Source organism: Poecilia latipinna, unplaced genomic scaffold (assembly GCF_001443285.1).
Source record: "Poecilia latipinna isolate Pla-1442-1.1 unplaced genomic scaffold, P_latipinna-1.0 Scaffold442, whole genome shotgun sequence".
In the NCBI taxonomy this organism is placed as follows: Eukaryota; Metazoa; Chordata; class Actinopteri; order Cyprinodontiformes; family Poeciliidae; genus Poecilia; species Poecilia latipinna.
The window spans coordinates 276,921-303,859 of NW_015113058.1; the positions used below are offsets into that span (position 1 = coordinate 276,921).

Sequence of the window (26,939 nt, forward strand, 5' to 3'; positions counted from 1 at the left end):
TCTTCTGGTAGCTTATATTTGAAGTATGTAAATATTGTCTGTGACATGCTGCAGTTTTCTACTTTGCTTGGTCTTTTTTCCTTCGTTTTCTTGTCCTCTTATATGAGATTTTGTTCACTTTTGTTGGACCTTTTTAAAGCATTTGTGTAATTTAAATTTGTCAAATCTTTTTGTCTACAGAATAAAAGTTTAACACTAAAAGATCAGCTCATGTCTAGCTGCCTTTTCATTTTCTGGTACTTTTAGGAAAGTGCATCATGCTCCTCTGGTTTACCTGCATCTACTTACTGCTACACATGCAGAAGATTTGTAAAAAAAATCCTAAAAACTAATTGTTGCAGCACAAGTTCACGCCTGCTGTTAATTGTGAAACTTTTTTTGTGGGAGGCCATTTAGTTCTCTAATATATTTCACAATGCTGAAGCATACAGAGTTGGCCAGTTTCTATTTTGATTTTCATCTCGCATCAGTTTTCTTTTTAATTGTAAAGCATTTTAGTCTGCATACAGATCCATACAATCTCAATTTCCTGCTGAAAGATCCAGTGCTGACCTATTTTCACTTTAGGGTCCATGAGAATTTATTTTATTTTTTTTAATCTAGGTATTTTTAAAAGGTTAATGCCACAAACTCCAGTGTTCCCAGAGTCTAAGCGAATAAACTCATCTGTGCCGCCACAGAATCCGCCATAGTGGACATGAAGTGCTTCATGTACTCATCCTTGGTTTTACATTGGACCCACCTTTAGTGTTTGCCTTTATGATTACATTTTCACAGATTAAACAGCACTTTTCCAATCTGCTGGCGTTCCATTGGGTTGCTAGGTGATGGGCAGAGCTCTGCTGGGGTTGCTAGGTAACAGGCTGGGATTGCACTTGAGTAGCCTTTTTACTTGAAAGTTTTTCATTCTTCAGTATTTTTTCTTCAGATGACTACACTCTAGTACAGATATAAAAGTACTCTTAAGTGTATGTATATGTTTTTGTGCTGACTATCCACTTTTGCTGTCAAGATAGTTGGTTTCCCTAAATTGCCCTTAGGTGTGAGTGTTTCTGTGTTGCCTTGATGGACTAGCGACCTTTCCAGTGTGTGCTCCGCCTCCTGACCAATGACTGCTGGAGATGAGCACTAGTGCAACCCTCCAAGGACAAGCAGGTACAGACAATAAATGGATAAAACTAATCTTATGTTCTCACTTAAACTTCAGATTATCAAAGTAGTAAACAGTACGAGTCAGAAATTAAGACTACATACAATTGTTTAGCAGAATCCCAAATTTATTAGTTTACATTGCAGTGTAGATCAAGTTTTGAAAAAAATGTAGTTGAAATTTTAGTTTGACGTTCATCTAAATGTATACAATCAGAATTCAGAGCCTACCTGCTATAAAGATAAATGTATAAGCAGATATATAAATATTCAGTTACTGTTTTGATATAGTTTTGACTTGAGAAAAGGGTCACCAAGTAACCATTTTACTAATCCATCTGTCATTTTGAGTTTTTACCTATTTACTGAGGGGATAAAGTCAAAAACGATCCCAAATCCTGCTAAATATTGTCCATCAGTCACATACAAAACAAACACAAATGCAGACATTTGCAAACTATTGACTCAAGTTTAAATAAAATTAGAAAATAAAAAGAAAGTTTAAGTACTTGGGGGATCTACCGAAGCTAAAACAAATGATTGTAAATCATGTTATTCATATGGTGTAACCTATGTTCTCATATAAAACAGCATATAAGTGGAGCTTCTGTGACTCTACACAGGCTGTAACTTGACATGTTTTTAGTTCTGACCATCATCCAGTGTGCTACCATTTCCATTTGGCAACTGTTCGCATTGGATAATCTTAATGTTGCTCCAAAAATTATGCATCCGCCATCTGTTTCATCTGAATTACAGATTAACTAATGAGAAATTTGACTAAGACGCCCACTCTTTTGTTCTACCCTAATTTCCGCCAGAACATGAGAAGAAAGGTGAGAGTGCAGTGTGACTGGGAGAAGAGGAAACCTCGCATTACACTCCTCTTCTCCAACATTAGAAATGACTTGGCACAGATAAAATACCCTCTTCTCACTGTACGTGTCGTCTCCTGCCTCCATTGATCTCGCCTTGTTTTAAATCTTCACATGTTTCCAAGCATAAATGAACTGCTTTCTTTCTGCTTGTAGCAGAGGGACAGCCTCAGTTCCATATCTTGAGGAAACTGTCCCAGGATCCCGTGCAGCAGGCCATGCCGTCTGCAGACACGCCAATGCAGCTCACTCTGTTGTCGTGACCAGCCAGCACACCTGAAGAACAGCATAAATCAAAGAAGGTGATTATTTCTGAAGTAAAACCGCTATTTAAGATACATAAATAACGATATTCTTATATTCAAATAGTCTTATTTACGCACTTGAAATCAGATATTTACATGCACTGCATAAAATAACACTATCCAACATTAAATCAGACAACCTTTTCCTGTTTTATGTCATTCAAATGACTAAACTTATTTCTTTTTGCTTATATTCACTAAAATCTGGTCAGTTTTCCAACAGTTTTAAATAGTCGAATGGTCTGTAAACTCCTGATAGGTCAATCAAACCGTAATAGGAAACTGTTTTGGATTAGGGCTGGACAATAAATCAATAACTATATATATTGTGTTAGAATTGCGATCAATATCAATAAATATTTAGATAATCCAGAATTGCACAGCATTCTGGGGGATGTAGGCAGAGGAAAGACTTTAGCTAGTAAACCTCTCAAGACTAGCAAAGTAAAGTGAGTGGAATCAACTAACTCACTCCCTCTATGGTTACCTAGCAACTCACTCACTCTACGGTTACCTAGCAACTCACTCACTCTACGGTTACCTAGCAACGACCTGTTGAGTAACTGGCACAGCAGCAGTTATAGGTTACACCACTGTGCCTCATGACTGCTTATAAATAAACAAAGGCGTGGAGAGAAAACTGGATAAAACAGGAAAGGTCACAGCACAAGTTTGGCAGAATTTCAGATATTTAAAACAAAAAACTAATCAATACTATTGATATAGACTGATATGAAACTCTGATATGGTGAGAAGTCTTTCATCCAAATAATCCAGCCCCATTTTGAATCTGTTTTATAAAACACACACAATGGGATTCTCTAGTCATCATAGTTTCTATGAAGGATACGATTCTGTGTCCCAGAGAGGAACATGTTTAGAGTGAAATTTACTTCTCAACTCCACAACGAAAGACTGAGATAGTTTACTTATCCAATACCACTTAGCAAAGAAGAGAACAACATAAAAGCCAGGTTACAGTCTGAAAATGCACTTGGGGATCTTTGGTGGTATGTCCAATTGTTTGTGAAGGCTAAGTTGAAGTTTTGGCCATAATGCCCACCATTTTTATTTCTTTATTTTTTTAGTTTTAGTAAAAAGGACATTCACAAGCTGGAAAACATCGTTTTGTGGGGGTATTTTGCTGCTGGAGGGACTGGTGCACTCCACAAAACAGATGGCATGATGAGTAAAGAACATTATGTGGAAATACTGAAGCAACAGCGTCAAACATCAGGCAGAAAGTTAACGTCCAATTGGACAATGAGCCAAATAATACAAGCAAATTCAATTCCAAGGACAACAAAGTGATGGGTTGGCTCCCCTCACTGTCCTCTGCAGGGCGCATGTTTCTTCCCTTGTCCGGTGTAATCTATAATTGATCAGGTTTCCAGGTATACGTACCCACTCTCTCAGCCTTCAGCGTGTCCCAGATGTTCACATTGAAGTCGTCGTAGCCAGCCAGGATGAGCCGGCCGGACAAGGACGGGGCCAGGGAGGTAACGCCGCACATGATGCCGGAGTCCTGGTAGGTGATGAGCTCCTGGTCAGCCCGCAGGTCAAACAGTTTACAGGTGGCATCGTCTGATCCGGTTATCACTGCGTTACCATTGGGAAAAAACTGGAAAGAATGACAAATTATTACAAATGGAGGGTTTTAGAGGTAAAACATCCTGAAAACATCTTCTTCACGCGTACCCCAATGGCATTGACATCACTCTCATGGCCGCTGAAGGTCTGTCTGCAGGTGCCCTCCCTGATGTCCCACAGCTTCGCCGTAAAGTCGCACGCTCCTGAGATGAAAAACTTAAAGTCTGGCGCTACGGCCAGGGACATGCAGTCTCCTTGGTGTCCAGCAAAAACAGTCTTCTGGGTCCCTGTCTCAATGTCCCAGAGTATGCTGAAATGAAATGAGCCTTTATTTTGTGCCCTAAACACTAAGATGGCGGTCCAATCAGCTGTGATCTGTTCTTACCAGGTGCAGTCGCCTGAGCTGGTGATGATCTCGGTGTCGCTGATGAAGCGGCAGCAGGAAAGATAACCTGGGAAGACAGAGGGATTTAAAAACTAGAGATGAAACGATCCACTTTTTTCTTTTCCAATACCGATTCAAATATCTGGGGTTTAGTACCAGCCGATGCCGCTCCGATTCAGAAAAGCAGAGCTGAACTGACTTAAAACTTTTCTTTGTTTAAAACACAGTCTGAATAATAAATTTCTTTGATAACTCTGCACAGTACAACACACTCAAATACACCAGTAGCTTCACTTCGCTTGATCAAACATGTAAACACAACTTTAGCAATTAGAAGTATAACAACCAGTGTAAAATAATTTATAATGAAACTGAGAAAAACAATAGGATGACTACCTTGTTCAAACATGTAAAAACAAACAGCAACAAACCTTTAAAAATGTGCAATTAGGGATTCTAAATATAGTTTCAATTATAAAGTAGGAAGGCGCTCAGAGAACAAAGTATAGAACTACACTGAATAGACGTGCCCTCATGTATTGGTCACAGTAACTGCCTTTTCATTACAAATGTGCAAAAATCTTTGTCTATATTCTGCTAATGTAAAAATGAATAAACACAAATTTGCAGTTGCGGTGTTTCCATTAAATAAGAAACGCAATTAAAATCAAGTGGGAAAAAGTTTGTTCACGCAATAAGTCATTAAAAAATCATGCCGCGCGATCATCCTCGATCTACTTCCTGTCGTCTTCTTTCTTCACGGTTTGCGCCACTGGGAACATCCGGTTGTTGATCATGTGACTCATGTGATACAAAAAAATATTTCCATTGCAGTTTTGAGAAATACATAAAAAAAAAAAACAAAAAAAAACTACCTCATCCGACCGCAAAATTTTTTCTAGCGAAAAATTTTATTTTATTTTATTTTTCTAAATTGGCTAATTTATTTTCGTCATTTCAGTTTGCTCGATTACACACGTCCTACCTGTGTGTGCGGCCAGCTCTCGCATCACCTTGACGTTCCCATCCTTCCCCTTCAGGTTGTAGATGGAGCACATGTTGTCCAGACCGCCGCAGGCCACCAGGTTTCCTGAAGGCGCGTAGGCACACGTCATCACCCAGGACGACTTCAGCGGGATGGCGTTCACCTGGGGACACACACAGGACATGTCCAGCTGTCTTAAAACCTGAAAAACTGCTGTTTTACACATCTAAAAGCTAAGATAAGGTTTTTAATTTAATTAGGATAAATTTGAACAACACTAAAGAGGTAAATAATAGATTTAAGACCTTTAAATACACTTTATTCTAAAATTTCAATGAAGTTTAACAAAATTATACTTAACAGATTTTTAAAGATAAAATTTTACTAGTCCAAAAAGTGTCTACTGTTAATTGTTCAACCAGAACTAGTTGAAATATAATGCTATTAGTTCATTACATATCAAAATAGTTTTATTTAGTTTTAGCAAGCTGTGTCTTTTGAATAAAAAAATCTCTCCAAAACAGAAATATGCGAAGAGTGCCAAGTTGTAAATAACTTATGAAATAATTATTTAAATTTACTATTAATTTATTAAACCTGGATATAAGTACACAAATAATTTATTAAATGTAGAATTATTTACACATGCCTCAATTAAATGTATTGATTTTGTTTTACAAACTAGATATAATTATTTTATGATTTAATAAATAATTTTATGTATCTGTGCTGAAGCACATCATGAATTAATTTAAATCCTCAACTTCGCCAATCAAACTCTGTGGGCGGGGCTAAGGGAGAACCGGTGTCTGATTGGCTGCTTCAAAACAAACTTTTCAAAGCAATAATTAACTATATCCAATTTTTTAAAAAGAAATAATGCACATCATTAATTCTATATTTAAATTATTTTTGTATTTATTTCCAGTTTTTTTTTTTTTTTTTAAAGTGACACATCAAAACAATTAATTCATAAGTTAGCTATTGTTTTATTTGGCACTCTTCACTCTCCGTAGACATGAGCTAAATATTCCTCTTCAATAACACATTTAGAATAAGACATAAAATATAATAGATAACATTAAAAGCCAGAAAAGAGGAGGTGTAAGTTTGGTTGAACTGATCTCTGACATGATCAGTTTATTTTATGATGACTTGACAGAAAACAAATGAGGTTGTGAAAAAGTTATCAGTGGTGATGACTCAGCAGAAAACATATTCAACATAAAATTCTACCTATAATAACCAGGAGTTTTATTATGATATCACTGTATGTAGAGGAGTGCAGAAGAGGCATTCAAAAAAAAAAAGACAAAATCATCAATAAATAAAAGGTTGTAACTCATTCAAACGTTTCTGCAGTAAATTTTGTGAAATGATGTGTAAATAAAACTGCCTGGCTCTTTGCCCTGCGTTGTAACTCCTGGTATTCAGTCATCAGTGGAAAGACAAACCCAAGGCTTCCATCGTTACAGGTGACATGTTTGTTTCTGACCCACCTTGTTGGTTGTGACGCTGTCCCACACGATGAGTTTTCCATCCTGTGAGGCGCTGACGCACAGCCTGCGGCACACAGGAATAAAAACACAAAAATCACACCAAACTCTGCAAAAACACAAAACCTTAACAAGTAGTTTAGTCTAGTTCCTAGTGCAAACATCGTAGTTCACTTGAAATAAGACAAATCCAAATTAGAAGTAATAATATTAGTACTCATGAAAAAAGTTCTAGTTCCACTGGAAGATTATTTCACTTATAACAGGAAAGATGTATTGTTATAAATTAATTTATCTGCCAGTGGAACTAGAACTTTTTCATCAATTTTAAGGAATTATTTACTTAAAACAAGCTCCTATATCTTGCTGAAAAGTTACTTTTAAGTTTGTTTTTCTTATTTCAAGTGAACTAAGATATTTGAATGAGACAAAAAAAAATTTGGAAAGATTTTGTGGTTTTGCAGTGAGATGCTCCAAAAATAACTTGCCCAAGCTGTTTGAGTTATTATCGTTCTGCATTCTAACAGAGATCGATTCTGTCGCAGGTAAAACAGGTGAACTCGTGTGCAGGTTGCATGTATTTACTTGGAGTCGGTGGACCAGTGCATGGCGTAGATCTTGGCCAGGTGACCCCGTAGCGTCTTCCTGGTCTTCATCTGGATGCGGCCCACCACGGTGATCCCCGCTGCCGCCTCCTGCAGCGTGGTGTCCTGCACCGCCTTACGGGCCGCCTGCGGAGCGCACACACCCAAAACACGCATTTCACAGAGAAAATGCACAAAATTCAGGTTTTTTAATGTGATTACATCACCACAAGTCTTCATGGTCGCATGTTCCACAGGTGAAATAAATATATGTAAAATTAAAATTTTAAAATTAAAAAAATTTTTCCCACGTTTTTGATTTTTTTAAAAATCATAAATAATAATTTTTACATGTGAAATGCACATTTTCAAAGTTATGACATGATCTATTGTAACATGTTTTACATACATGTGAAATACATGCACAAAATATTATATTTGATGGTTGATCCCATGTGCCTCACATGTGACTTCCACATGGGAAACGTTTGCACATGTGCAAAGTTTTACCATGTGTTTCATTTGTTCGAAACGACTGATGTGAAACATGAGCAGAAAAAGTTTAAATGTTGGATATTTGACCACATGTGCTTCACATGTTACATAATTTTTCACATTAGAAAAACATTTTTGGAAAAAATTAAAGACTTTAACCTCAGTTTCACATGTTATTACACACTTTAATTTCAGCATGTGAAAACACGGATTAAAACAATTCAAATGTGAACATTTGCTTCACATGTTACTACCTAATATAATTTCTGGAAGTGACATGAAGAAGTTATTTCACATGTTAATTTGATACACATGAAAAATCTATCAAATTCTTTGTAATGTCTATTTTTTAAATGACACCATAAGGCCATTGATATACACATCAAAATGTTTTAACAGTGAGAAGGACACATGTGAAATGTGTTTCTACATGTGTTTTTCTCCTATCGAGTCACAGATTAAGATGGATTCATTTCGTAAGAATGATGGTTTACCCTCAGAATCACCATAAAATACAATAAACATTGATTTTTCCTGATTTTTGACAGGGAAGGAGCTACTTACAGTGATCTGATCTTTGAGGCTTTCTGCCTCCTTTCTCAGCTGCTCCATTTCACCCATGGTGATGATTACCAGCAAATGTCACCAGTGAAAACAGAAAGAGACGTCCTAAAATAAAAACCATGAAAAACACATAATAAAAGTCAGGCAATTAAAAATAAACCCTTAAGCAAACACTTCCACCTGTGCTTTCACCTCATGTTGGAATCAAACCCGCGCCTACCTGAGCTCGCTAACCTGCCTTACACCCGACTCCAAGTAAACGCTGCTTTGCAAGTCAAACGAACCCTCGTCTGCTTTGCAAACTTTCATAAATACGCAGGAACTCGCAGAGAAACCCGCGGGCACACCTTCAGGAGAACGTCAGCGCACACACAGGCAGAAACCAGAGAGAGGTCGAACGAGGAGGCAAACATGACTTTAACGACTCCGTTTGTTCTTCCAGAAGATGCAACACATCCTCACCCTGAATGTACACAGAAAACCAGAATGTCCTGTCGCCGTGCCAGATGTGTATCGGCTCCTCCTGAAACAACGCACGGTTTGTGCTGAGCTCTCACTTAGCGCTGATGGCTTTTGAATTTTGGTAATGTGGTGATTAAAAAGGGCAGAAAATCAATCGCCTAATGGCCGAACTCACACGGTGTGACAAATGCAATCAGCAGACATGCAAAGAAGCAATCACAGTTTTAAAAATAGAGCATTTCACAGCAAAAAAAAAAAAAAAAAAATGTGATAAGCTGACATAGCAAATTACTTTTCTTATGAATGAGTAATCAGGATATCTGTTCCTCTTTGTCTTACCTGGAAAACAATCGTATGTGTGCTATCCTATGTGTGCAGGCTGTAATCTCTCAGTCGCTCTTATCACTATTTGAATGAGTGTCCTTGTCATAACACATGACCAAGAGGATTTGCCTTTAATTTGTTTAAAGTCAAAAAAAGGAGGGGAAGAGAGTGAAGGTGGTATTAACTTTAAATGAAAGAGATCTGATTTATTTAAAACCTGACAGCTTCTTTCAGCTGTTGATGATCCTGAAAGTGAAAACTGGGGAGGATTTTATAATTATTTATATTTTATTGTTATTTGTTGTTTCTGAACGTGAGTTTGCCTTTTCGCCGTCCCGTTCCTGGAACTCTGTCATTGTTCCCATGTGATTAAATGGCTGCTGGATGGAGAAGTGCATTAAGGCAGGGAGGGAGGGCGAGAGGTGAGACAGAAGAGCCAGTTTAGGTTTTTTTTTTTTTTTTTTTTTTAAATCCAACAGGGCTGAGATTTTAAGGGAAGCTTTTTGAATCAAATCTGCTCTCATCCGATTATTGACTGCTCTTTACATCTGGATGAGAGACGGAGAAAGGGATGGGCAGAGGCTAGCGGGATGAGACGGGCAGATGGAGCCCGAGCTTTTTTGTTGCAGTAATTTCTGAAAATTACGTCTATTGATCAAGTTTTAAATCAAGTTGAAAAACGACCTTTAGAGTGAGGTTCCTCGTATTTTTCAGTATAAATCTGAATGTGTGCACACAGCCAGTTTAATTCTGCTTTTTAAGGAATCCCACAGGAGAGGGGAGTTGCTTTTACTGAGATTATCCCTCCATATAATACCACCATAATATTCGCCTCAAATCTCTTTGTTTTATCTGCCACAAAAGACTAGCAAACAAATATGTTGACTGAGTTTGTTGCAATATGAGGTTGTCATTAGCGTGAAGGGGAATATTTAAATAAAAACTGTTCATTCATCTCCATATGCTGGAGTTTTACATTTGAAAGCTTTTATACTGAAAACAAAAGTTAAAGAAGCTACATAATTTATAAAAGATCTGAGAAATGTGATTTTATTTTAATTTATTTTTAAATTTACACAGAATAAGCAGTGATCTGCAGAAAAACAAGATTAACAAACAAAATAAAACAAAGAAGGAGGTAATCAAACCAGCATAATCAAATGGTGTCACAACAAAAACAATGAAACAATTTGACATGTGTGGTTTAGGATCTATGTATGTTTTCCTTCACTAAATGTGATTTTATCCTTTCGGTGAACTTTTTTCTGCTCCTGTTCTCTGAAACCTGAATGTCTGAAGTGAAGCAGATGAGCGTCCAACTCACCAATCGACTGTCTGGATCCTCAGCAGCTCCAGCGATCAGATCGCTTCAGGTCGTTGTCATAAGTTCAGCACGCTTCCTCCTCCGCTCAGTCACTCAGTGTCTTCGCACACGCAGCGCGATGCTTCTTGCTCGGTCCTATGAGGAACAGATGAGGATTGCAGGGATGAAGGCAGATCAGCGATGAGGGGATAAAACCTGATGGACAGAGAAGAGGGGCAGGGCGGGGGGCAGAGCGGAGGGAAACCAAACAAGGTGTAAAACGTGGATGTGGGGGGTCACAGGGCCTGAGCAGGGGTGAATCTGAACACAGAGACGGAAACCATACTGGGGAGGGAAGGAGACTGGATGTCAGACCTGGGAACATGGCTATTTATGGTGGTCAGAGCCGCAGTTTGTGTTCTGTAAACCTGAACTGAAGCTAATATTAGAAAGTTGGTGGATGGAGACGAAGATCAGCAGAGCAGAGACCAGACTGGAAGGAACAATGTGGGAAACTACTGACAGGCCTGTGGCAATAAATCAATTACTCACACGATAAATTAAAACAATATCAATAATTCCTATTTACATTATTCATCGTTTTTCTCTTTTCTCTCTTTCTACTAAAAACTGGATGATGAAAGTTTTCAGTCTGGTGCTTTGGACTCAGTTTTGTTTACAGAGACTTCATAATAGGGATGCACCAATTCATCAATTGATATTGATTTGTTTACTTAATTTTGGGAGATCGGTTTTCGGCCAATACTTACATGTAAAGCTGATCTTATCCACCTCAGCAAAGGTCTAAAAATCGAACTCTGTCTTCTTTTGTCTGACAGACCGGCTCACCAGGTAGTTTAACTGTAAATGTTCAGACATGAACGTTTACGTTTCATTTCAAATTAAATGAAATTAAATTTCATTTAATTTGTTGTTTCTGTTTATTTATTGGATATTTAAAACGTCTTGTACAATAACCATAATATCTCTTAAAAATGATCACAAAACAACAATATTATTGATTGTTGCAATACGTCCAGCAAACGTGTTACTGTGACAGGATGAATTCCTGCAGCATAAAAATAAAAAGTTTACCTGGTTTTTTACAATTACTGTGCAAACAGAACAACTAAGCAAACAAACCCAGTCAATGTAAATTAACGCTTCCTTTAGCTGCCAGCCAAAACAAAATGTTTAGTGGGTCAGAGCAGCAGCAGGTTCTGATATGATCAACATGGCTCTTGACCCAGGGCGCCATTGTGCCAGGGGACGACAGAACTGCTTGAAAAGAAAATTATCTGAAAGTTATATTGCTAAAATAACAGTCTGAGTAATTTTTTGCCAAAAGTTATTAATTTTTTTCTTTGCCTAAAAAACTTTTGGAAAGAAATTAGTCGTGACTCAGGCCATTATTTTAGGAAGGTGACATGTTGCTAATTGTTCTGCTATTTCCAAAGTACATAAAAGTCTGCTGCCAATTAATGGTGTTTTGGGAAAGACAAAATAGTTCAGAGATTTTTCTTTCTGATTTTAAATACTTACACCGCATCAAATCAGCTTTTTAAAATGTTCTTAATGGCATATTTTCAGTGCCCAAAGAAAGATTTGTCTGCTTTGATTTAAAATCTTTATTTTCTGTTTCTGCTTGCTCATTAAAACAAGACGCTCTCATGAAACCTGACAAAATTCATCAGAGAGGTTTCTCTTCACAGCTGTAGTCATTATGATACAGCTGAGCTTGGGTCTGGTTTGTGAGACGGCAGATTCAGCCAAAGATTTAACTCTTTGACAGCAGAAACCAAATATTCTCAGCAAGTTTGAGCAGAAAGACCCCAGCCAGCATGCCTAGGTGGGACCCATGTGGGGACAAGGAGGGCAGACTATATGGGTCCCATATGGGTTTGTCCGCGGGTTCCACGATGGCCCCACATGGGTTTGCCCATGTAGGGCCACAGCCCACATGGGTGCTACATGGGCCCTAATTGGACAAAACCCATGTGGGCCACCACCATATAGGGCCCATGCAGGGCCCATGTGGGCTCTGGCCCTACATGGGCAAACCCATGTGGGGCCATCGTGGAACCCGCGGACAAACCCATATGGGACCCATATAGTCTGCCCTCCTTGTCCCCACATGGGGCCCACCTAGGCATGCTGGCTGGGGACTTTAAACCAGCTGCCGCAGTTCCCAAAAACCCTCTCAGTAATTTGTTGGAGCTGCTCCTTATGGAAACCCTGCTGTTTCTCATTAAAGCTGCAGTTTGGGACTTCTATAAAAATATTTGTTAAAACTGTCACCACAATATTAGACAAATCAGCGAAAAGACTGATTTCCTCCAACTGTTCCCTGAACTACTAATGTTGGAAGTTTGTTCCAGATTAGAAGAGCATAGAAGGCGAATGCTGCTTCTCCATGTCTGGTTCTGGTTCTGCATCTCCAGAACCAGAAGTCCTGACTGGTCTGGAGGGTTGATACAACAATAACAAATATTTTGGTTTTGATTTTCAGGCCAACCTGTGAAGACAAACTGAAGAAAAGCTGCATAAACATCGAGTTCCTTTAAATCAAGGCTACAAACCTGCCTGTTTACAGCTGCTTTCCACTGATAATCACTGGAGCATTGATCAACATATTGATCGTCATATTCAACATGTATTGATCATTTTGATGATGGCACTTGACAAAATGTAACGTTTGTCACTGGTTTCTCAAATTTTGACTGTATGATGTTTTATATTACTTTTTATTTTTGTGTTTTCATGATGTAGAGCTGAAATGTGGCATACAAATAAACTTTGAGAACTGGTGCCAATTATGAATTAAACTAAACCAGATTTACTCGAGAACTTGTTTTTTTTCATTATACTAGATAAAACACAAGATTTTCCTCTGCACTCCACATTTATCCAGCGATGGAAGGTATTTATATAACTGACCGTTCTAAAGCTCAGACTGCAGCACCTGTGTGAATTAGACAAGCCAAGCTTATTTGTATAGCACATTTCAACAACAAGGCAGTTCAGGATGCTTTACATAATGAAAATATAGAACAAACAAAACATTACGTTGCAGTGGCATAATAAAGGAAGGAAATAAAAAGCTGGAAGACAAATGATGCTCCGGCTAATATTAACTGAAGGCAATGTTAGCATTACTTTAGCATTGCTAAACGGTTAATACAGGCGTTGATATCATATTGAAATTTATTTGAAATTTAAACTTCTACTGCTATAAAGTTACCAAAGAAAACCAGAAATCACAATATCTACAGGCTGTGTTCAGTTTTTTAAATCTGTCATGTCTTATTTATTTATTTTTTCACTGAGAATATTTGGGTTGGCTTATATTACATTAATCAAACCTAAAACGTAATAATTTTAAAGCAGTGACTTTTGTATGAATTTGGTGGTTTCCAAAATAATTTGCACATAAATACAATAACTGATTGAGCTTTGTGAGACAAAACTGAGTGGAAATCTTCACTAAATAATGCAAATGCTAAAGTGCTGCCTGCATTAAAATAAAATAAAATGTCCCTACTGTAGGTTAAATGGGTCAAACATGAACGTATTATTTCCAGTCAAGGATTGAAACCAGTAAGGACAAACACTGTGCCAAAAAAAACCCACAGCATGAACTCTTTGTTTGCATGTTTTGTCCACGTATCTAAATCTGGAGCAGAATAAACAGGCCTGTAATGTGTGTTAATGTGTGTGCTGCCCACTTTGAGGTTTATACTATGATGCAGAGAGGATACATTAAGCTGCGGGGGTTTTAAAAGTGTTGACCTGTGCTCCGTCGAGTGCAGTGACGACAGCGGCGCTGACCTGGGATTTGGAACGAGCGGGGTTTGGGAGAGACAGGCTGCGGGACACAAAACCCAGAAATGCAAAAAGGGGATTTGTTAGCAGACACAGAGACAGAGAGCGAGTAGCAAATCATGAATGTATGAGTAACAGGACAATATGTTGGTAGTAAGAATAAATCAGATGAATATTTACCTTTCATCAGGAGGCTTTCAAAATAAGCCGTGGAATCTAAATGTGTCATAAATTAAAAATGATGTTTCTGCAACTTTGAACAGTTTTCCTGAAGAAACGCAGCATGATGCTGCCACTGTCATGTTCCGCCATGAGGACAGCGAGTCACAGATAGAAAGGAAATATTTAAATTAAAAGTAGCTGCCTGCTGTTCCAGTTATTTTTGTAAATCAGTGACTTTAAGACATTGTGTGATAAGATTTAGTAAAGATACAGAACTACTATTGTACATCAATGAAAGATCATCCTCTTCGGTCAGAGGCTTTTTTAAACTCGCTGCAATACAGACTGCTACAGGAGCTCATTCCTGCCATTTCCACCTATAATAACTAATTGAATGAATTAAATTAACATGAGTTACATTTAATTTCCCTTTGGGATCAATAAAGTATTTTTGAATTTGAGTCGTGTCAATAAATCAGAATTCTTATCATATTAAGAAATTCATCACGATAAACGATAAATACCTGAATCAAACTCAATAAATTTCCAGACTGCTTCAGGAACTGCAATTTTTAAATTAAATTTTATTCTTTTAAACGTTATTTTCATGTTTTCCAGACCAAACCTCGTGCTTATGGTAAATCTACTTCTGTAGATCTAAAAACAAATCAAAGACAATCAACCAGATGAGTCGGTTCATTCACAGAAAACCAAGCAGAGCTCCTGATTTTGAGGAAAAGACCGACAGCAGGAAGCTCTGATTTCAGTTTCATGTAATTTCTGCTGAAACCCCAAACAGCAGGAAGACGTCTGGACGTGGACGCGATCGCAGCACCAGGCAGTCGGGAGCCTAATGCCACCTGCCTGGGAGGAGATTAACCCCGACGTTTTGTATAGCGAGGAAAGGAAAGGGTTAAAACTACATTAAAGGAGCCGGTCGACCCAAATTTGTGTCGGATTACAGCGCAGAGTGTTAATATGGGCTGCAAAGAGGCACTGGTTGTAATGGGAACGATGAGGCTGCAGTGGGAAGCCGGCCGGCTGTCACCACTGGATGTGTATGATTAAGTGCTCTCTCCTTGGATTAATAATCCATATTCTAAATGGGAGACTTTTTAAGCTTAATAAACAAATGCACTCATTTATAAGGGATTAACAGTAATCTCTCTATTTCTATCCTTTTTTTTCTACCCTCGCTCACCTCTCTCTCTCCCTCTCTATCCAACATTTCTCTCCTGGTTTTTTGTTGTTTTTTGTTAGCAGAGTGTTGTGCGTCACGCTCATGTCAGTCAAACTTCATCATTTTCCTCAAATTCAGCACAGAATAAAACCGGCCGGCGGAGGTAAATCGCTCAGCAGATCTTTTTAGCCTGGCCTTTCTCTGCCACCGTTTCTAACCTCTCTCTCCGTCTGTAATCCTCTTTCCTCTTGCGTGCATTTGGCATGTGGCACTCATGCTTCGCTGGTAAACAGTCACATTTAATGCACATTATATTCTTTCCATTTTCAAATTCAGTGATTGGTCGGAGAAGCATCCGGAGCAGCGATACAGACTGACATCACAGAGGCGGCGGCTCTCCATCGCTCACAGCATAAGTAAAGCACAAATTGGACACAGAATTAAAAAACAAATGGCGTGAGATGCTTGAGTGGAAACTGAATGGTGAAAATAAGTTCCAGTCTTGAGAGTCTCTTCTGATGGTCACAGCTCGTCCTTGCGGCCCGTTACAGCGTTTCTCCCTCTGCTCCGTTCTTTGGGCGCGTGGCTCCGGGCGTTGCGGCCCACAGTGGCGCCGCCCTCCTTCTCCTCCTCCTCCTCGTCCTTCTTCAACGCGCTCTGTCCGTCGGCGGCCCACATGGCCTCTGCTTCCTCTCGCTCCTGCAGCAGGGATGCAAAATACGTCAAAATGCTGATTTCCTGCTGGAAGCTGATTTGGAAAGCAAATTCTGAAGTTTTGCAAAAACAAAACGTTTGTGTCTTGTTTTTAAATTCATTCCTGTTGATGTTCATGAAACTGAACTCAAAAAATACCAAGTGAACTTTTTATACACCAAACACTTCAGTGTAATCGCTGTCTCATCTTGGGCTTTCTGTGATGGAACCAGAGTTGCGGTACATTATTTTTGGGGAAAAAAAAAACTTTTAGGAGTATTTTTACTGTGTTGTACACTGTAAAACATTTGAAGGTGGTTTAACTTGAAAATGCAACTCACAGGAAAATTGTTTTTGTTTTAACTCAGAAAATAAAGTTTGTAAAGTTGATTTAACAACAATAAACAAATGTCTAAAAGAGTCTTTTTTTAAATTCTGATAGTTCTTTGATCTTGAATTGTGAGTTTTAACTTAATGCTGCAATTTAAAACAAATAATAATTATTTCACAATGTGCAAAAAAAAAATCTGCTCTCGTCTAGTTAAAGAGCACACGTTACTCTATTATTTTCACTCAAATTAACAAGTTAAAATAAATACTTGCTGTACTTTGGAATAATTTAAGTTTCAAACTGCATGAACAAAATTTCTGAAATGTCTTTGTTATTTTCACATTTGAAACCATGTAAAGTTTGGATGTACACTTTATTTAAATTCTAATTGTAATAAAAACTCGAAATTAAAAGGTAGACGTTAAAAGGCCTGCAGTGAAAAGTGTTGACTGATGAGACTGAATGAAAATGCAGGCCACACTTTTCAGATCTTAATTAGAAAAGGACATTTAAAAATGTTCCCTTCACTTCGGTACTTTGTATCGGTTTATTAGATAAAATCTTCATAAAACATATTAAAGTTCACAGTTTTAACCTGACAAGACGTGGAATGGTTCAGCAGGTTTCAAGGCCGAAACCTGTGTGTGTTTTTTTTTGTTCCATTGGTGAGTAAAATCCCTACATGTGGAGTAAAGATGTGAAACGCCGAGTCCTAAATGGTTAATCTTTTCCAAGCGTGCACACGATGAGACCGCACCGACCGGGCCGCAGAACAGGCTCAGTAAATGGCCATTGTCATGCAAAACCAGCAGCAGATTTGCATTGTGTTCGAGGCCCTCCGATTATCCAACACCAGAGTCACGACACCAGCCAGCGCAGCCGCAGGTGTGACATAAGCGGGGAGGAGGCCGGGTCGGACCTCAGCGCTCACCATGTCCCTGTAGAGCTTCTCCTTGGTGAACCAGAGGGCCAGAGCGCAGCGCCGACCCCGGGTCACGGCTGTCACGCCGTGGGGGTTCACCGGCCCGGACGAAAAGCCCACCAGTCGACCGCAGCTGGGCTTAACTCGAGCCTGCAGACAAGAACGAGGGCAAAGAAATCCCACATTCATCATGGCATTAAAAAAATATCTGCATATTTGAGTTTATCAAAGTGGCTCACTGTTACTGTTTTGGCGTCTCGCTCAGTGAAGAACAACTCTCCTCCGTCAAAGTTGTCGTTCAGGTAGAGAATGGCGCTGTTGGGTAAAGATGTTCCTCATTTTTACACACGTAAAAATGATTTTATCATATTTTATAGGATGTAACGTTTTGATTTTAGACAGTTTGGTAATGCAGTGACAATTTGCTTAAAGAAAACTCTCCTATGGTTACCTTCCACTGAAGAAGACTGAGAAAATTTATATAAGTACATGGATTCATTTTATTATTCTATTTTGAGTTTTATTCAAATTCATTCTAAATATGAATAGTTCAGGTAACAACTAAAAGAAATCACGAATGAAAAGGAGCAGAAGGAAGCATAAACTTATATCTGCCCTCTATTTATATGAAGACAAACTATTCAAGCTATTCAACTCAGAAAACTATGAGACATATTTCAAAAACACAAAACAAAATATCAGCTCATTTAATGCCAAATCCCTTCATCATAATGATTTTCAAATTTATTTTAAATGCAGGAAGAAATTTAGATTTTTCCACAAATTAACACCTTTAACTGAAAAGCATTTTTCCTGAATCTGATCATTTGAAAATCTCACTTCCTTTTAAGTTATATTTGCTTCCTCTTATTTACACATTTGGAACAAGGTGACATTAAATCGGAGCACCAGGATTCAGAGTAAATAATGGAGCAAATGAAATAAACGCTGATGACTACCGGACCTCTGGTTTTCTGGTACCTGAGGTCTCTGTGTATGAAGGCAGGCGGTTCCCTCCAGCACTGTTTGGTTTCTGGCTCCAGGAGACAGTTATCGACATGAACGGGGTGAGACAAATCCATCCTGCCCTCCTGCTCACCTGGAGGGAAGCAGACAAACAGATTCAGAACCAGCATCGGCTCAAAAGCTGATTCAAGCATTTTTAAATGATCTGCAGATCTATTGCAATGAGCAATAAATCTATCAATCAATAAATCGCATGATAAATTAAAACAAGCTAAAAAATTTCCAGTTGGTAGATTTGCACACCTGACCCAGATGACCCTTGACCCTAGTGAGTGTTTCAATAATAAAAGAAGCAAAAGAGAGGACAATATGATTATATCACTTGTATAACTGATATCAACACTGCAAAATGTTTCTGTGTATTTATTTTTAGAGTTTTTTGTCTTCAGTTTGCTCCCTGTGTCTCTGTCTCTGCGTCTTCCCCGATTGTTCCTAGGTGTGTCTCGTTCCCTTGATTACACCCTGTGTGTATTTAGTCCCACCTGTTGTCTGTGTTCTTTGTCGGGTCCTTGTCTTTGTTTGTCAAGCGTATGCTGCTGCGTCAGTCTGTACTCTCCAGTGGAACTGCCAAGTCCTGGTTTGTGCTTGCTCTCGTTTTTGTCCTTATTGTCAGTTGCTACCGGCATTTAGCTGTGTGCTTGTTTCCTGCCGTGCTGCCTGTCCTGGACTGCTTGTGAGCATTTTTCGTTATTAAAATCATCATCATCATCACCATAATCTGGGTCTCGGCATCTCACCTCATCCATTACACCGACCGTGACAAATATTCAACAATAATTCAGATTATTTCTTAATATCACACAGTTATTGAGTGAAGAAAACAAATTCTGTTGCATGTTTACTAATGAAATGTCCTGTGCAGTACTTTGCTGCATTTGATCATTTATATCTGTTCACAACTACAAGCTTAAATTTCATTTGTTAGAATTTCAAGCAACACGCCAACATGAAGCACATGCATGACGATGAAGAGGAGGAGAAATTACACAAAGTGTTTTTAAATGTGCTGGAGCTCTGCTGGGGTTGCTAGGCAACGGGCTGGGCTCTGCTGGGGTTGCTAGGTAACGGCGTAGAGCCCATCATCTGTTACTTTTTGAAACGTTTCACTTTCCACACACCAAAACCACTTATTGTCAAATAATGACTGGATGTTTTTAAGATCTTGAAATGTTTTTAAAACCATCTGGAAGTATAAAAATACACAAAATGTGAATTTTTCATAGTAGATTCTCTTTAAACTTCTCCATATCTCTGTCCCTGATTTGTCTGGTATTTTCCTTCATCTGCATGATTGTCTGCTGCTCGTTCACTAATGTAAAAAAAAACGACTGAGACTTTTAGGTGCAGCTGGTTTTATGTTGAGACTAAATGTTTTAAGGCGCTCTTTGTGGAAATGCTAATGTTGTAACCTTTTGGAAATTAATCTGCAAAAGCTGATGATGTCAGTATTTCACCTGACTCAGATTAAAGACGGAGCGATTCGAGTAGGAAATGTGATATAACTATAAATTCACTGTGTTGAAATGAAACCTTCTCTGATCTGGGACAGAATAAAGAGCGAATGCTGTTACCCGTAGCGGCGCTGCGACACACCAGGTGTGTGAAGGAGATGAAAAGCCCTGAGGGACTCCTGAAGTAGGAGTGCAGCAGGGTCCTCACTCTCTCACCCAGCTCATGGAGCAATCTGGTGTCTGACTGGTCCACCAGTCCTTCCTGGGACAGCTGGGAGACAGACAGCAGGAGGACTTCAGAGATGTCACCCAAACCAAAACCTCTCATCCTCTGATTTCCACCCACCTTCACAGCCCTGAGGATGGTGAGACCCTCGAACGTCTCATGAGGAGTGTGCGGGGACCGCCGTCCTCTGTAACCGTCGCCAAGCGACGCCGCGACCTAAAGGACACAATGTACACTGTAAAAACAACACATCTCACCCAGTATAGTCTGTCTGGTTTCTACTGAAAATATATTTGTACACATGGATTAAGACAAAACTAACTCAACATTGACTAAAAGCAAGATATAGAAGTTGCCTACAGTTGCCAGCTGCAGTATTTTATCACACTCCTTCTCAGTCATGACTCCGTCCAGAACGACCCGGTTTGTCCCGTTTAGAGCGTCATCGTCCATGGTTATGGTCACTCCCACCTGTGGGACCGAACCCCCTGTTGAGACCAACAACAGTAAAGGATGAGACAGAAGAAAAGCTAAATTATGAAACTATGGAGCCGCTTTCTTGCCTGCATAAAACCCGCTGTCGTCCACTTCTTCTATCTGATCTCCTTCCTTTATTTTCTCATTTATCACCTGTTTTTCTGCTCTGTAGGGAAGCAAACACTCTGAGTCAGCCTTGTATTTCAGGTGAGTTTTGCCTCAGTTTGTCTCACCTCCAGTTTTTCCTGAGAGATTCAGGCACAACATCCTCTGGAGTCCAGAGATCCTGCAAACAGATTGATGAATAAACTGAGCAAACAGGCATTTGCAGCGTTCAGTCGCTGCACTGGGAGTCAGCGCTTACCGGGTCCGTGAAAGTAAAGTTCAGATTCTCCACACCGAAATACAACAGGCTCTTCTCCTGCAACGACTGGTTGACGTATTTGGCAATTTCCTGAATGAAAACACAAACTTTTAGTCAAACGTGACTATTTGGATGAATGTTATTGATTAAATGATGTGTAGACTCTATGCATTTCTTATTCTGCAGTGTTATTTTGTGATTTTTATCACTGTAACATCAACCAGCCAATCAGACTAGAGATGGAGATTAGCAACCTGCCTATAATCTTATATATTTACACATAAAATGCTCTAAATAAATACATAATATCCCATTTTTTAAAAATAAAATTGAACTTAAAAATATTTAGAGGAAGATTCAAAACTAAACTCTGATTTATGTTTTCCTTCATTTTCCCATCAGTGGAAAATAACAATAACACAAAACAACCCTGTTCAGGGTCATATTTAATTTAACTTTTTCACATTTTGTCTTGCTGTTGCTATTAGTACTTTATAGTTTTCAAACTTTTTTAAAATTAGAAATCTGTTGTGACATGTATTTGTATTTACTATATTTAGGTCTGGACTTTAACTAGGCCATTCTAGCACATGCATATGCTCTGACCCAGCAGGTTTTCTTCCAGGATTAGCCTCTAGTCAGCTCCACCCTCAGCATGATGCTGCCTCCACCCTTTTTCCTGCTGTACAAAACCTTTAGCATTTTCTGACCAGAGCAGCTTCTTCCACACATCTATGATGTCCTAATGATGCCTTTTGTTCACTAATGTTCACTAATAAATTTAAACCACCATTCATATGGAGATTAAATGACAAACTGGTGGGCTCTATTTAATGATTAGTGATCTGAAGGCATTTGGTTGCACTAAATTTCATCAAAAGGAACCAAAGTATGAAGGTCTGAACACAAACCCTCTAGCTATAATATAATATAATATAATATAATATAATATAATATAATATAAGCATCATTTATTGTCTCGCAAAAGAGAAACTCAGGTGTAACAGCAGCATCAGGTATAAAGGTTCACACAAAAAAAGTTCTTAAAGTGTAAAATATTATATATAAAAATAAGATTTAATTAATAATAATAATAATAATAATAATAATAATAATATATTGAACAAGACTATAACAGCAGTTATTTTGGACCTGTAATCCGAAGGATGTGCAACTGAGTCGGATCATTTTTCTAAAAGGTTCATAATGTTCATGTGTATTGAAAACTACAAAAACACAGACGTCTTACAATGCAGCACATCAGTGCAGAATTAGTGTTCCTTATAATAATAATTCATTTATAATCCTGTATTGGTTTGTGCTGGTCTTTCACATTAAGTCCAAATAAAATCCAGTAAAGTTTGTGGTTGAAACATGACAATATTCAGATTTAGATTATCGACCTCTAAAGTTTTACCTGAGCTGGATGGATGCCGTGTGACTCGGCGTCGCCCCCTAGTGTCGCATAGTAGAGCTGCAGGTTGTCTAAGGAGTCCCTGTCATTTGGGTAAAACAGCAGAAAGGAGCGAAGTGTCTGCAGCGCTCCACTCACATCGCCAGCTGATGGAGAAACAAAAGTCAACCATAAATAATGTAACAATAATGAAAACATTTTCTCTCTACTGTGCAAAGCCTCACATTTAAACTGTGCAATGTGCAGATGCTCAAGCTGAGTCGGTAAGAAATCCTCCTGTGCAGAAATCCGTCCGGGTCGTGTGGCGACCTGAGTAACGCAGGACTGCCGGCATGAGAGGAGGGACAGGGACAGAGCTGGACAGACGAGACAAACGAATGTCCATATGTGTCATAAACAACGCTGGTCATTACAGTACGATTATTATGTTTTTACTCCTGATTGCTGGGCCAGACAGGTTCTTATGTATTTTTTTAATGAATGTTAATACTGGGCAAAATAATATGTGAGCTATATTGATATTATACCTGAATATAAACAATATAACAATATTTGAAAACTTATGAAGTTATAGTCATTTTTTGGGTCATTAGTGTAACCATTAGTGTTAAATCTATCATGCATCAGTTCATACCTGCTGATGTATTAATGTTCTGTAATTTACATGAGTAAAATCATTTTTTCTTAGAGGACAGGGAACCAAACAGGCTGCAGCCCAGGGCCCCACATCCTTGTAAATCTGGCCCTGGCTGATTGACAGGTCAGAGTTTAGTGGCTATAAAAATCAGATTTCTGTTTATAACATCAGATATTTAACTGAAACCAAGTAGAACAATAGATAAAATAAAAAGAAGACATTTTAAAGATCTTCTGAAAACTTGTAGGAAACCTAATTAAGACCACTTTAAAAGTAAAAAAAAAACACTGGGAGAAAATCTAAAGAAGCCAAAAATATATTTATCCTCTAAGTTTGTAATTGTTGCAGAAGAAAAAATTAAATCAAATCAAATTTACAAATTAGAACTTTGTGTATTTCCTCCTGCATTTATCATATCATCCTGTTAGTTTTACCTGACATATTTAAATTCAGCCGTCTAAAGAGACTAAAAGCATTGAGAAAATATAAACAAGAATCCAGAACAAAGTTTTGCTCTTCGTATTTTTCACCAACGTAAAGCTCCTGTGGTGTGAAAATATCTCATCCTGTCTTGTAATTCTTCCCACCTGCAGCCTTTTCGAAGGCGCCGTCCACCCCGTCCACTCCGCGGTCCTCGGGCAGCAGCTGCGGTGAAACCTCACACTGCACCCTGCACTCGTCTATCCGCCACAGAGTTTCATTCACACACGCTCGCCATTTCTCCGCCGCCTGCAGCCAGTCGGACGACGCTTCGTGCTGCATGGCTGCATCGTACAGGACCTGAGAGAAAACAATGCGCCCGCATCAAAACTGGAAGATGAAACAACTCCAGGAGAAGCGGTATTTAATCCTCAACTTTACTGCAACATTTCCTTATTTTACAGTTTATTGCATCACAACCTCAAACTTTATTGTTTTTATTAAAGACTTTGAAGCCCTCAACAAACAGATCGGTGCATAACTGGAAGGAAAAATATAAAAAGTGTGCATATGCATTCAGTTTTCTTTATTATAATAACCCTAAATAAAATCCAAGGCAATCAAATAATTTTGAAAGCACATCTTTTCCCACTTCACAATCATTTATCACCACTTTCTGTTTTCTGTAACACAAAAACATACATTTTTGAGGTTTTACTGAAACAAAATATAAATTTCAAGGTGTGCAAGTATTTCTGTAGGACGCTGTGCCTCATCACTGCATCCATTCAGACTCACTCCTTATAAACAGACGGTTTTTCTCGTCTTACCCAATGTTTCTCAGTCTCTCTGTCTTGGAAGTCGTCCTCCGTCACTCCCTCCATGCGCCTGTACTTCTCGATGTTGTTCCTCATTTCCAGGTGACTTGGGTTGGCCACGAAATACGTGTGAGCTGCAGACGCCGCCTTTTTCAACTTCTCTAACTGGTGTGGAGGAGGAGAGAATGTCAGACAAACACTGGCATGTTTCCAGAAAATACAGCTGCAAATTTTAATTAAACATCACAGCACGTTAACTGTAGAGTCAACAGGAGTAAAAATACTAATAAGTTTATTAACCAGAGCTCTGAGGATGCACAGTACGAGTTTATGACAACGTATTAGGGCCAAGTAAGATAGGAAAAAAAGGAGGAAATTTATGCCAAAAAAATCAGAAATGTTGAGAATAATTTCTGAAATTTTCTAGAAACAAATGTGGAAATTTCTCAGGTCCACAAGTCAAAATTGTTCAAGAAGAAACCCAGGATTTCTTTGATTAATCTCAGAAATTTTTAGGAAAAACGTCTGAGTTTCTAAAGTTGACTTTGCAACTTTTGAAACTTCCATGTTTTTTTTCAAGAAAATCTCTGAGATTAATCTCAAATGTTCAGAGTTTATTCTTGCAAATTTTCAATTTTTGAAATTCAGAACATTTCCAAAACTCAAAATCTTTCGACTTTAGAAACTCTAAAATTTCAAAATTTTTAAGCAAATTTTTGACTTTTGAAACTCAGAAAATGTCAATTTGTGAAATTAGGAAAGAAATTTCAGATTTTTTAAAATGAAAATTTACTAATTGACTACAAAAATGTAAAATGTTTTCTGCCTACAGTGGCCCTAATATGCCATCATACTAAAGATGAGAAGAACCATTAAAAAAAATTAAAAACTTTTGAGACTTTTGATCTCAGAAGATTAAAGTCAGGATTTATTTCTCAGCGCCTTTAATACGCCTCCACAGCACAAAGTGCATCTTACCTTGTAGTAAGTGACTTGTAGGAAGTTGTAGGGGTTGCGAGTGTTGAATTCATATTCGATGTCACTAGAAACAGGAAGTTGTCCCGTCGGGGCGACGGAGCGTCCGATGCAGAACCTCAGACACTCGGCTTTTTGCTGAATCCAGTCCAGAGCCCAGAGGTCCCACATGCTGCCCTCCTCTGAGTCTGACAGAAAACACAAACACCTCTCACATCCAGCCATACATGTTTATACCTGCTTAAATGTACAGGTGCAGAGCTATCAAATACATTTGTAATTTGGTACTTTCAAGTCTGTGTTTTTAAAAACATTTTCAAGTTAATTCAGCACAGTTTTTCTGTATCGGATCGGTATCAGCCAATCCTAAACCTCAGATATCTGTATCGGAAGTGAAAAGTGGATCGGTGCATCCTTAGTTGAAACCTAAATTCAGCTGACTGTGTAAAGTCTGACTGTCCTTAGGCTATTTTGAGTTTTCTCTGTTACATTAAATCCCAACAAAATACATTGCAGTTTGTAGTTTTAGTATGATAACATGAAAAGTTTATGAATCTCTATGCAAACCACTGTACTTTAATAAACTCAACCAGCCTCTAAATTGAATGAGATGAAGCTAAACTGAACGATCTGACATTTATTGTTAATTTAGACTGACTGATGCATAAATATCTTCACCAGAATATAGTTATTGCCTCTAAACGTACCCAGTTTGTTGAAAGCCTTGGTTCCGGATGCCACACAGTCATCGTGACACTGTCTGCGGGCTCTCAGCAGAGCCTCCTTGGTCTGGATGGATTTCTCCAGCAGCTCTGCAGCCTTTGCCCACTCCCCTCCGTAATAAGCGCGGACCCCGCTGTAATACAGAAAGTCATACGGCTGCAAAAGAGACAAAACTTTAGATCCGCTACCTCCGGAAGCTCTTACAGTGACGGTACATAATGCTACAAGAAGAAAACACAACGCCACGTATACAGTGAAGTGTTCAGAGCGCAGCGCCATGGTCCGAGAAGCAGATCCCACCGCAGCAGCAGGAGAGGAAGAGGAGGAGTGTCTGCAGATAAAGACCATCCAGAAAAAAATCAGCCAGTGTGAGAAAACGAAACCTCATCATTATATGCCTCAAATTCTTCACATCTTGTTGATTACTTCACTAAATGCGAAATATGTGTGTATAAATCAAAGCAAAGTAAGTTTTCTGTTTGTTTTGATATTATTAAAGGGATAGAGCATATTTTAGGCAGCGTTTGAAACTGCAGCTGTTGTAGTTCGCCACCAGAGGGCGCGATTTTCTTTAACTTAACTTCTGCTACCGTAAAAAAGAAAGTAAGTGCGACACTGAAAGTAAGTCAACATAGCCTGTTGGAATCTCACCGACAAGGCAAATATTCAGTCTCGGTTCGGTTAAATTTCCTTAAAGTGGTCTAGATATCAAAAGCAAAAAAAAAAAAAAAAAAAAAAAAATTTAAAAGTTTCCAATTTTTTTTTATTTTCCAAAATTTTT

General features: G+C 38.6%; 2 protein-coding genes across 5 annotated transcripts; both read right to left on the minus strand.

The window, feature by feature from the left end:
• Positions 1 to 1,256: 1,256 nt before the first annotated feature.
• On the minus strand, positions 1,257 to 10,740 carry gnb3a (guanine nucleotide binding protein (G protein), beta polypeptide 3a). 4 transcript variants are annotated; one of them, XM_015038479.1, is made up of 9 exons: positions 10,539 to 10,740; positions 8,429 to 8,533; positions 7,371 to 7,516; positions 6,789 to 6,852; positions 5,290 to 5,452; positions 4,305 to 4,371; positions 4,028 to 4,229; positions 3,734 to 3,950; positions 1,257 to 2,300 (listed from the first exon to the last, which is right to left on the minus strand). In XM_015038479.1, exons 2-9 carry the CDS (start codon positions 8,483 to 8,485, stop codon positions 2,194 to 2,196), a joined length of 1,023 nt encoding a protein of 340 aa, XP_014893965.1. In that variant the 5' UTR covers positions 8,486 to 8,533; positions 10,539 to 10,740; the 3' UTR covers positions 1,257 to 2,193. The 4 variants fall into 4 exon arrangements, with proteins under 4 accessions (XP_014893965.1, XP_014893968.1, XP_014893967.1 ...); XM_015038482.1 differs by lacking the exon at positions 10,539 to 10,740 and adding an exon at positions 9,230 to 9,280; XM_015038481.1 differs by lacking the exon at positions 10,539 to 10,740 and adding an exon at positions 8,649 to 8,883.
• A 4,325-nt stretch (positions 10,741 to 15,065) lies between these two features.
• On the minus strand, positions 15,066 to 26,760 carry p3h3 (prolyl 3-hydroxylase 3). Its single transcript, XM_015038468.1, has 16 exons — positions 26,143 to 26,760; positions 25,439 to 25,623; positions 24,473 to 24,625; positions 23,810 to 24,002; positions 22,810 to 22,941; positions 22,589 to 22,731; positions 21,172 to 21,261; positions 21,041 to 21,093; positions 20,894 to 20,973; positions 20,691 to 20,818; positions 20,451 to 20,546; positions 20,225 to 20,375; positions 18,609 to 18,726; positions 17,867 to 17,942; positions 17,637 to 17,777; positions 15,066 to 16,380 (listed from the first exon to the last, which is right to left on the minus strand). Exons 1-16 carry the CDS (start codon positions 26,504 to 26,506, stop codon positions 16,204 to 16,206), a joined length of 2,280 nt encoding a protein of 759 aa, XP_014893954.1. The 5' UTR covers positions 26,507 to 26,760; the 3' UTR covers positions 15,066 to 16,203.
• Between the last annotated feature and the right edge of the window lie 179 nt (positions 26,761 to 26,939).

What these genes read in the sequence shown, in the direction of transcription:
- p3h3 (XM_015038468.1), bottom strand. Translation starts at nt 26,506, where the DNA reads ATGGTCTTTATCTGCAGACACTCCTCCTCTTCCTCTCCTGCTGCTGCG. An exon ending in ACGGCATCCATCCAGCTCAG is followed by an intron (nt 21,262 to 22,588) that starts GTAAAACTTTAG and finishes GTTTTCATTCAG; the next exon opens with GAAATTGCCAAATACGTCAA. An exon ending in TCTCTCAGGAAAAACTGGAG is followed by an intron (nt 20,974 to 21,040) that starts GTGAGACAAACT and finishes GCTTCCCTACAG; the next exon opens with AGCAGAAAAACAGGTGATAA.
- gnb3a (XM_015038479.1), bottom strand. Translation starts at nt 8,485, where the DNA reads ATGGGTGAAATGGAGCAGCTGAGAAAGGAGGCAGAAAGCCTCAAAGAT. An exon ending in AGCTCAGGCGACTGCACCTG is followed by an intron (nt 4,230 to 4,304) that starts GTAAGAACAGAT and finishes ATTTCATTTCAG; the next exon opens with CATACTCTGGGACATTGAGA. An exon ending in GCTGAAGGCTGAGAGAGTGG is followed by an intron (nt 2,301 to 3,733) that starts GTACGTATACCT and finishes GCTGTTCTTCAG; the next exon opens with GTGTGCTGGCTGGTCACGAC.